Genomic DNA, 11284 nt, shown 5'->3' on the forward strand with positions numbered 1-11284 from the left:
TTAAAGTTATATTTCCAGGGTTTAGGGTTGTATCTTCAAGAATTATAGGAGGCTGTGGCCTGTGGGGTCTTGCATTTGCAAACTAAATATAAGCACACAAGAGGAAGGATATTTATTCTTATAGACGTCTCAGCAAGCTGGTCGATGTTGATTTGTCGTTTATTTGTTGGTATTGCACATAACTGCAAGTACGTATGCTCTCCACTGTTACACCATATCTCACAATTACACGCCTACCCCTCTAGTCGCGAAAACTATAAAATACTTGTATTGCGGAAACGCAACGGTACCCAGTGTTCTATCTGAGATCGATCTGAGTGATATCAACGGGTTGTCGAAGTGAATCGTTACTGACCGACAAACAGACACACAGATCTTCACGTACGTACATACTTACTTACGTGCGGACACTATAATTGGTATTTTCCACTCTGAAATCGTAGCGTACCCAATAGTGAGCGCATGCTTGTTGTGGGCATCGCGACCAGCCGTAAGCGATTCCTTTCTCTGCTGCTACTTGTCTATCAAACAGAGATTCCATGCATGTTAGCGTGAGTGAGATAAACATACCCACAATTTGAACTGAACCGCAGAAAGACTTCAAAAACATAGCAGCCTGTCTAGCCAATCTATCACTGATTAAGCAGGCCCGAGACCCACTTGTACGAAAGCAGAGTTATAAGTTATGAATTGGTTATGTAATGTGGAGGGTGTATCAGTTATTACCTACCTTGTGCAATATGAGGCTGTCGTGTTCGGACTTATACAGATACAAAAGAACACAGCAACTGATCTGGACAATTGAACTAGCTACGGTGACGTCTTTAAAACCCCAAATTCCGCCGTAGAGGTGCTCAGGTCTTGTAACCACACAGAAAGGACGCACTCACTGACCTGTACGATCAAGCTAGCTACTGTGTCATGCCTTCATGCCTAAAACTGCGGATTTTCGAAGTACGAGTTGGTATCAGATGCGCTGTGTGCTGTGACTGGTCATCGCCTGCTGAGTCGCCACCGGCAGATGGCACAGACGGGGGACTGATTCTGTGGAACATCAAGACCAATTCCCCCACTCTCTGATTGTCAAAGTCTGTGAAGTTTGCACTTGCTTGGGCCTTGCACCACAGTACTTGGGCACATCATTACAGAGCCTGCCGTAGGCGTGGGTCAATATTCAAATGATGAGCGGAGAGATATATATTACAGTATGAAATTTACAGCAGAAGAGGTATATGTACGCACGAATAATTGAAAATGATTATTGGTATGAACATGCACAAATCTCGGCTGACACGCGAAGCAGAGTCAATGGTGTACTTCCCAACCATGTCTTTTTGGAGCATGGCGCAGAAATGATAGCTTTAAAAAATACTCAGCTGTAAATGAAAGCATATAGACACATAATTCAGAATGTACTGACATCCTTTTGCAGACACATAATTCAGTATGTACTGACATCCTTTAATGGACACAATTCAGAATGTACTGACATAATTTTATCTGTCGCATTTTATGCAAATACGAACTCATCCTCTTAATATAAACCGCTGCCATCCCCATAAGAACTTAATTATCAAAGTACGTCGTGACACATAATTCACAGTACGCATGCGGCGTAAGCGATGCGCGTGAACAATAGAGAGAGACAAAATGAGCTATTTTTAACACGTGCATAAAAGAGCTTCCAAAGCAAGACATTTCTGACCCATAATTCCACTGGGTCGTGTTCTGCGATCGAATACTAAGTCGTGTGTTACGTACCAGACGCGCCAAATGCAATCGGCCTCGTAGGCATGGGGAAGTAAACCCACCGGAAAGCCTTGCCGGACTTCTTCAGTTGCGGTTTGCCGTTGTACAGATCTATTTGTGCACGGTAGAACCGAATTACATTACCAACATGTTTGAATGAAAGCGTTTATAGGAGTTGAGCACAGTAGACATCGCCGGCAATGAAGTAGCAAGCACTTGTTCACACATCTCTCGATAATTCACACTGTCACTGAGTGCAACCATAGCACTTTCCATTACCAGGCACGTCCCTGCACTCCCCCACGTATGCACCTTCAAGCCATCGCCAAGCATTGCTGCTCTCTGCTTAAAAAACAACATCACCTTCAGCGCGGCATTGTCCCACATGGCATGTCTCACCGTCTCATCCACCACCGACAGTTGTCGGTAGCACTCACCTGTACTGGATGTCTGACAACTTCCAACCCACGACACAACCCCATGCACATTCAACTCGCGCGCTTTGGGAGGCAGTTGAGCCAGAGGCATTCGCATGATCTCATCTATTGTGTGTATCGTTTCCGCGGTGCGTGTGAGGGATTGGCGGTGGGCATCTGTTTGACATTGGTACTAGACGCTGGCTTTGAACTTGTGTGTGTTTGTGCAGGACCTGTCCTTGGTAGTTGATTGAGAGGCGTATTTGGTATTAAATTTGGCATTTGTGCGTGGTGATTGTCGCGTATTAGCAGTCGTTGTTCGACTGGGAATGCTATTTGGTATTGTGCTAGTACGGCTGTGATTAGCATTTGGCATCAAACATAAACCTGAGTGTAGTGGTTGTTTGGCGTTAGAAGTTGTTCTCTGACTGGAGTTGGTGTTCGGCATTAGACCGATTTTAGTGTGCTGTGTCCGGGTAGGACTGGCACGCACCCCTGGCCCAGTTTAATCTGTATCCGTTTCAGTACGCATACGTTTTGCCCAGTCGTCTATTAGCACTCACGTGTTGGTAGTTCGCTGTAGCGAACTCTTTTCTCGTGTCGTCCTGTGCACAACCTGTATCAAGGTCTATGCTGTCAACATCGATGTGCGTGGTGCGCGCAATAACGTTTATGCCGCCAGCGTCGAGTGGACTACAGTCCGTATTAACGGGTCTGTCACCTGTATGTACGTTTACCCTGTCCACATCCACGTGCGCAGTACCGGTATCAACGCGGTCTTTGCTTGAACCAAGCTCTGTATTGCTGGTATGCACTGTTCCGCTGCCCGAGTCTGGGCTGTCGTTTCAACGTTCACATGCATCTTCGCGTTTCTCGCCTATACCGATGTCCTTGTTGCTTGCACTAACGTGTTTGTCGTCTATGTTTCTCTGCAAACACTACAAAAAACACAGCTTCTAAAGATATACCTCGGGATAAATACAGTACGAGCGGTTACAGTAATTACTGTACACAGACTATTAAACCCTCGTCCTACGGACGTTAGTCCGTTCAGCCATATTTTGTTTCTTTCTCTAGAGGGTCGTGACCCTCTACAAAATAATTAACCGGCCCATTTTTTTTTGGCCCATTTGTAGACCCTACTAAAGAATTCGAATATAATATTTTATTACTGAAAGCGAAAAAACGTCGGTGACGCTTTTTTTCTCGGCTGGATTGGGGTTTGCCCATTTGAGACACTTTTACAAAATGCGGTTTGAGCATATATATATATATATATATATATATATATATATATATATAAATATAATAATATATTTATATATATACATATACCATCCACATTCACACACACACATGTCCTAAACCATCATCCTAAACCATACACACACACATATGCATCCTAAACCATACACACACACATATGCATCCTAAACCATACACACACATATGCATCCTAAATACATACACTCACACATATGCATCCTAAACCACACACACACATATGCATCCTAAACCATACACACACATATGCATCCTAAACCATACACACACACATATGCATCCTAAACCATACACACACACATATGCATCTTAAACCATACACACACACATATGCATCCTAAACCATACACACACAAATATGCGTCCTAAACCATACACACACACATGCATCCTAAACCATACACACACACATATGCATCCTAAACCATACACACACACATATGCATCCTAAATCATACACACACACACACTTGTGCGTACTAAAAACTTCCGTCCACACACACACACATATATATATATATATATATAAATGCATAATGAACCATCCACACACACACACATGCATGCATCCTAAATCATACACGCACACACTTATGCATACTAAAACCTTCCACACACACACACACACACATATATATATATATATATATAGATACATAACTATACACACACAAACCTACATACATACATACATAAAAAATACTTACAGGTATACAAACATACATATACATACAGACACACTCCCACACCTATCCACACACACACACACACGCATATATATATATATACATACATATATATATATATATATATATATATATATACATAATATATACATGCACATCAGTACATACATACATACATACAATATATATATACATGCACATCAGTACATACATACATACATACAATATATATATATATATATATACTTGCACACCAGTACATACATACATACAGAATTACATAAAAACACACGCACCAAAAATCCACATACCAATATATATATATATATATACCAATATAAATATATATATATATATATATATAAATATATATATTTGTGTGTGTATGTTTGCATGTATCTATGTATTTATGTATATATGTACATATACATATGCATGTATCTATATATACATATACACATACTTATATACATAACCGAGTTCATAAATGCAAATTGATATACACATATAAATACACACATACATGAACACATTGATACACACATATAACACGCATACATACACACAAATACAAACATACATGCAAAAATGAATATTTGCATACAAACATACACATTGACATACATATATACACACACCTCTATATATATATATATATAAACGTATGCACATACACACATACATACACGCACACTCACACCTACTTACACACACATACACTATATAATATATATATCACATACACACATACATACACGCACACTCACACCTTCTTACACACACATACACTATATAATATATATATCTATCTATATATATATATATATATATATATATAAATATGTATATGTATATGTATATATATATATATGTATATATATATATATAAATATATATATATATATATATATATATATTTATATATAAACGTATACATACACATACATACACGCACACACAAACACATACTCACACACACACACACACTACATATAAATATATCAATATGCATGCGTATATGTGCATATGTGCAATTGAATGAGTCTGAGTCTGAGTGAGACTAGGACTGAAACTGAAAGTTGTGTGTGTATGAGAATGTGAATGTGAACGTGACTGTGTGAATGTGAATGTGAATGTTAATGTGAGCGTGAGTGTGTTTAAGAGTGTATGAGTAAGAGTGTATGAGTATGAATGTGAGTGTAAGTGTGAGTGTGAGTGTGAGTATGAGTGTAAGAGAGAGAGAGTGTGTGTGAGCGTGTACGTGTGTATTTTATGGTGAATTGCTATTAGGGCGTGTAATGTTGAATACAGTCCGTACTGGTTAAGAAATAATTTACTATTTATTTATTATAACAGTATGTACAGTCTGAATATGAACAAAAAAATTACCCCTATTTTTATACGCTTTCAGTCCCTTCGGCTTCACAGTCGCGTTTTATTACTGAATGCGTAAGCTTTTCTAAAAGTCCCTGTCGACATTATCACCGATTTTTTACTGAAAGCGTAAGCTTTTCTAAGTCCCGGTCAACTTTATTACTGAAAGCGTAAGTTTTTAAGTCCCTGTCGACTTTATTACTGAAAGCGTAAGCTTTTCTAAGTCCCCGGTCTACTTTATTACAGAAAGCGTAAGCTTTCTAAGTCCCTGTCGACTTTATCACCGATTATTTGTCCGTCCCCAAAATCGTGAGTGACGTTTCTTTTCGGGCTGGGATAGGTTTTGCCCATTTGAGACCCAATACAAAATAATCAATAGGCCCGAATCAGGATGTCTGATTATAAACAAGTTAATTACCCCTATAATTAAGCGCTTTCAGTCTCTGCGGCGGCCGGCCGTGTTTTATCACCGATTTTTTGTCCGTCGCCAAAAAATGTTCGTGACGCCTTTTTTTCCGGCTTTAATAGGTTTTGCCTATTTGAGACCCTATCAAAAAACCAATAGGTCCGAATCAGAATGTCTGAATATAAACAAGTAAACTACCCCTATAGTTAAGCTCTTTCAGTCCCCGCGACGTCCCAGCCGTTTTATATTATCTGTCGCCAAAAAACGTCGGTGACGCCATTTTTTCCAGCTGGAATCGGGTTTGCCCATTTGAGACCCTATACAAAATAATCAATAGGCCAAAATCTCTAAATAAAGATAGGTAAATTACCCCTAAAGATATACGCTTTCGGTCCCTGCTTTCTACAATAAAACAATAAAAAACAATTGTTTTCTGACTGCCTGTGCTATAAATAGCACAAGCTTGAAATTTGGTGTGATTTCATACAAAGCTATATTTACCACATGTTTTCGATTCCGTACGTATACACGCACGTAGTTTCGCTTACACGTCGAATAGATAGCAATACCTCAAGATGGCCAAGATTGTTGATGTTACAGATGGCGTCATGCCCCCAGAGGATCAAGTGGTGGTGGTAGAGGAGGAGGAGGAATCTGAATCCCTGCTCGATCGCCTGTCAGGACTAGTGGTATGTTCACTACTTGATTGTGCTCCGTGCGACATATTGTATGTTGATAGTGCGGGCGTATGTTCTTCGCGAAAGGATCCTCAGATTGATATATTTTACTTTTATTTACTCACTCTATCGAATATATCGTACTCACAAGTTATATGCAACCACTATGTCTAGCCATTTGTACCCTCCCTTCTCTGCGTGTGTATTTTCCATGGAAGTGACCGCACAGATTAACAACATAATTTGGAATTCTGATTTATATTCTCTCCAGGAGTTCATTCCCAAACCCATCCGAGACACTGTGTACAAGGTTGGTACAACCACCCATTCAGTTACTATCTACTCGCTTCAAAGTCTGGGCACAGTAGCCTGGATTGGCACAACTACTTTCTTCGTTCTCGGTCTTCCGGTGAGTAATTTCTTTTACATAGTGGCCTAGATGCTCAATATTTTCTAATGTCGGTTCATTTTTTGGTGTGTATGTGTTCGATAAATGTTACTAGCCGCTCGATTTTTGTTCCACAGTGTAAGAATGATATATTCTTGTTTCGGTGTAACAGTTGTTCGACCGGTTTTTACATCCTAAAAGTAACCCTTCTGGTGAAGTCAGGTGCGTACCCTTCTCAATATTTGTCCGTTTCCTCAAATATTCTTTAGCTCATGTTAGCAGTGGAGGGTGAACAGCAGCTTGAGTCAATGGAGTTAGAACGCAAGCAACAAATGCAGCAGCAGCGACAGATTCTGAACCCCGGTCTATACGGCGTACCAGCGCAGGGTGCCAACTAAATCGTGAACTAAGTCAAGTGCTGGTTATTGACGGCAGCCTGATTTGAAATTTCGGAGTTACCGAATTTTCTTATTGTTGTATATATTAAAAAATAGGATGTTGATTGTACAGGGCCTAGGATGCAGACACGTATATTCCTAGTACCGCCACTCGAGATAAACTTTCAAATACCACGGGGAATTTTACGAACTATACACTTGGAGTGAGAGTGATCCTATTGCTAGTTTAAGCATCAAAATGGTTGCGCCTCTTCACATCATACTTATAATTTTGGTGCTAGTTTTCAAAGCATTCAAACAGTTGTGCCTCTCATGTCAGGCCTTCCAGTGCAGTTTGACTCGAACGATTTCAATTTCTATGGAGAAATTTGCTTGGTGGGAGAGTGATTCTATTGCTAGTTTTCCAAGCGTGCTTACCACTTATTTGTGCAATTTGACTTGCAGGCTTTCTTGAGCTCGTTATTCCCATCGTTCCAACCACTTTTTAATTTGCTGTGGAATACTTTTGCTTCAAACTATAAATTGATTGCAAAGTCGTTTCCAATTGCACAACAACGATTGTTGTTCGTGTTCCCTACTTCGCGGATAATATCACTCTATGGACAACGATCTGTGACGAGATTTTATTAAATTCTACAAAGTACGGTGCGGAGCCGCAGCGTCCGAAATCTTGTTTTCAACTAGTATACCCTCGTTCATACCCAACCCCAACCCAGTTCATTGGGACAAAGTCTGGGTCAGAGCTCAAGTGTAAATTTACAATCAACTACATGAGCAACAACCATTTCTGTTGTCAAGCAAAAAGAACTGAAAATTATTGAAAATATTTTTCGTTTTGGTAGGTCACACCATGATTTGTGACCCTCAAGATTGCGCCATTTTTCTGTTCATCCTCGATTAATGTCATAAAGCAATCCGCCACCTCGTCGGCTGTTAGCGCTCGGCCCAAGGCGTCCACAATCTTGGCTCCATTTGGAATTGATGATTTTAAGTGAGTAAGCAAAGGTGTCTCCGCGAACGAAGGACACAGTGTGTTGACACGGATAATCTGATCCTTGCCTTTCTGTGCGCGATTGTAGCTCTCTAAACGTTCATATACACTGCGTGAGTATTGAATTACGCCAGCCTTGGTGGCGGCGTACACTGGTGCGAACGGCATGGGATAGATTCCCCCCATAGAAGCTACGTTTACGATCACACCAGCCACCTTCTCCATCTGCATCTTGTGCACAGCGAGTGTAGTACCGTCGATGACAGCCTTAAGATTTATGTTAATCGTGCGCGCGACATCGGACTCGTCTCCAATGCCGGCGTTGTTCACCATGACTTGCAATGGGGAATTAAAATATTCCTCAGCCGTTTTTATGGCCTCTGAGATATCCTCCGGCTTTGTAACGTCTGCATTCGATGCAAGGGTGTCGTGTTGTACATTTGTGGAGTTTTTTTTTTAGTGTTGCAAGAAAATCATGTGAACCAAATAATAGCATACTGTTTAAATATTGAAAGTAAAGCTGAACATGAAACTATAGAAACAATATTGAAACAATAGAAACAATAGAAACAACAAAGATTAAATTATAACTGACCTCCTTCGAACAGATGAAGGCCTTCCCCTGCATCTTGAGAATGCAAGAGTGAGTCGGTGTAGCTCTTATCCATCACGCACACCTTCGCATTCGCTGCAATGAGTCTCTGTACTAACTTAAAGCCCAGCCCACTTGCACCACCGGTGACGAGGCACACACGATTGCGTAGCATTTTTGTTGTTTAGTCCTGAACGTGACGGTAACCCTTTTTTATAACTGTTGATAAGCAACGAATATTGGTGTATGCAAGACATTGTTCTGTTTATATGCCTTTTAGAAATAGAAGTGAGGCAATGTATGATAGCTGATACGCACTTTGTTTATTTTGGCGAGAAGCCTTTACTTGACACTTGTGACAGTGACAGTTGACATACCACTCACCAGACGTCGCACGGCCGCAGACGGTGGCCGGAAAGGCAAAGTGTACACCGTCACAAGGCGAGACTTTTTTGCTCACTGATTTTTTTTTAAAACCTGCCGCCTGGAGCGGCGAGGGACTGAAAGTCTGAAAATGCCATGGCCCTCTGGATTAGGTTCGCGAGCAGAAATCAGGTTTCGTCCGACGAGAAATCGTAAATTTAGCAGAGATCCAAATCCAGAGGGCCATGAAAAAGCTTTGCATTTTGCTCAATCCTAAAATTTACCTGAAGTTTTAATGTTTCTGATTGGTAATTTTTGTGGTATATCCCTTTTCATTATATAAAGAGACAGACAGAAAACCTTGATAGTTGATATTTGATAAGCTATAACGTGTTTAATAGAATCCAAAAAAAGGGGGAGGGGAGGCTCTTTCCTCTTTCCTCTTATTTTACAGTTGGGACTAGACATGACCACTTTGCTACCATATTTAGGTAAAACAGGTAGCGCGCCAGAGCAGGCCTGCCCTCTTCACGGTTGTAACGACAGCACTGCTTTAAAAAAAAACAGGCACTGCTTTTTTTAAAACAGTGAATTTTGAACTATTCAAATGCACCCGTATGTCCACTGAGGCTGTTTCCAGGGTACACCTATAGTCCAATTATAAAAATGCAGCGTTCGAACTAAAAAGAGCTCAGCCCCAAAAAAAGGGGAGGGGGGGGAGTCGCCTGAAACAAATCTCCACTTGGAACCGCCTTATTTGTCTGTGACTGTACCTTTAAAACGGACCATACGCACGAGACGAACAGCATGGTGCAAATACCAGCAGCCAGAGTCTGGGGCTCTGGACTCTGGAGTCTGGGCAGTCGGCAACTCGGCATTTGGCACTTCTTGTAGGGCCATGAGTCCATGACTGGCCCGCCCAAGAAAGTGTGTTTTGTTTTGTTTTTGTAAAAAAAAAAGCAAAATGACAGCGTCAACGTTTCATTATTCATAGCCTCTTATTTTATACAAACGTTTATATATATAATTAATAATAAAAAACACTTTCAAAAAATCATCCTGTTTCTTCCGACTTCCGTCTTCCGGAGGATCGCAGTCTCGCAGAGACACAGACTCACATTCTCACTGTCTCACAGACCACAGTCGCAGTCTGACTCATAAAGACACAGACTCACACGCCAGGCCGCCATGCTGAAACGGCCAAGGCGGGGGTGTGAATCCTGTTTTCATTGGTGCTTAATTAATTCAAACTTTAGGCTATATCCTGGACTCCTGGAGCAGAGAGGACTAAAATTATATTAATAAATATGTGTAAATAGAATAATAGATTGTGCAGAATTGTAGAGTCTGTACTCTGCTGGGAACAGGGAAACACGGAAATCTTCTTATTTGTATTTTAGTTTTTTTATAATAAAATACATACAAATTACAACCGTTCATACTACATACTCCATAGCGGCAAATTAAACAAACCGTTATCTTTCTTTCAATGCTAGTTACTCATTGGCCCAGATTGGATCTGTTCAAATTCAAACTTCGAATATCAGACATATAGGAGCCGTGAACCAAAAAAATTGGCTTTAGGAGATGGGAGATAATTACTTTGGAGGTTGACCCAGAGGTACATTAAAAATCAATATCATTGGCAGTTAATCAACTTTAATTCACCGTATTAGCGAGTAGTAAACGTACGCTTATTCTCATCCTGAACGGACTATTGGTTCAAAAGTTATGAAGTATTTCATTTTGTACCAGAACTGGGTCAATCTAGCCACACGTAAGCGTTATACAAGTCCATCCATACCTAACAGACCTTTCTGGCATTATAGCATTCTACTTTAATGGTATCTAGGGGATTATATGTGCGCGTATAGCGAGCCTGGACTTGTATTTTGGGTACCTCATATCCTCACCGGTATAAAAGGTACTAGATAGAATATGAGGTACCCGAAATACACGT

At 40.5% G+C, this 11284-nt stretch overlaps 3 protein-coding genes across 3 annotated transcripts; 1 reads left to right on the top strand and 2 right to left on the bottom strand.

Annotated features, from left to right (window-relative positions):
• Positions 1–888: 888 nt before the first annotated feature.
• On the bottom strand, positions 889–2283 carry SARC_00908 (hypothetical protein; the record flags this gene model as incomplete). The annotated part of the gene is made up of 3 exons (XM_014305384.1): positions 889–1151; positions 1762–1860; positions 1995–2283. 3 exons carry the CDS (start codon positions 2281–2283, stop codon positions 1084–1086), a joined length of 456 nt encoding a protein of 151 aa, XP_014160859.1. The 3' UTR covers positions 889–1083.
• A 4127-nt stretch (positions 2284–6410) lies between these two features.
• On the top strand, positions 6411–7559 carry SARC_00909 (hypothetical protein). The gene is made up of 3 exons (XM_014305385.1): positions 6411–6604; positions 6864–7001; positions 7250–7559. The coding sequence occupies exons 1-3, from the start codon at positions 6491–6493 to the stop codon at positions 7376–7378; spliced, it is 381 nt and encodes a 126-aa protein (XP_014160860.1). The 5' UTR covers positions 6411–6490; the 3' UTR covers positions 7379–7559.
• Positions 7560–7987: 428 nt separating this feature from the next.
• On the bottom strand, positions 7988–9227 carry SARC_00910 (hypothetical protein). Its single transcript, XM_014305386.1, has 2 exons — positions 8965–9227; positions 7988–8776 (listed from the first exon to the last, which is right to left on the bottom strand). Exons 1-2 carry the CDS (start codon positions 9134–9136, stop codon positions 8193–8195), a joined length of 756 nt encoding a protein of 251 aa, XP_014160861.1. The 5' UTR covers positions 9137–9227; the 3' UTR covers positions 7988–8192.
• Positions 9228–11284: the final 2057 nt, after the last annotated feature.

The sequence above is a fragment of the Sphaeroforma arctica genome, assembly GCF_001186125.1.
Source record: "Sphaeroforma arctica JP610 unplaced genomic scaffold supercont1.32, whole genome shotgun sequence".
Classification (NCBI taxonomy): Eukaryota; class Ichthyosporea; order Ichthyophonida; genus Sphaeroforma; species Sphaeroforma arctica.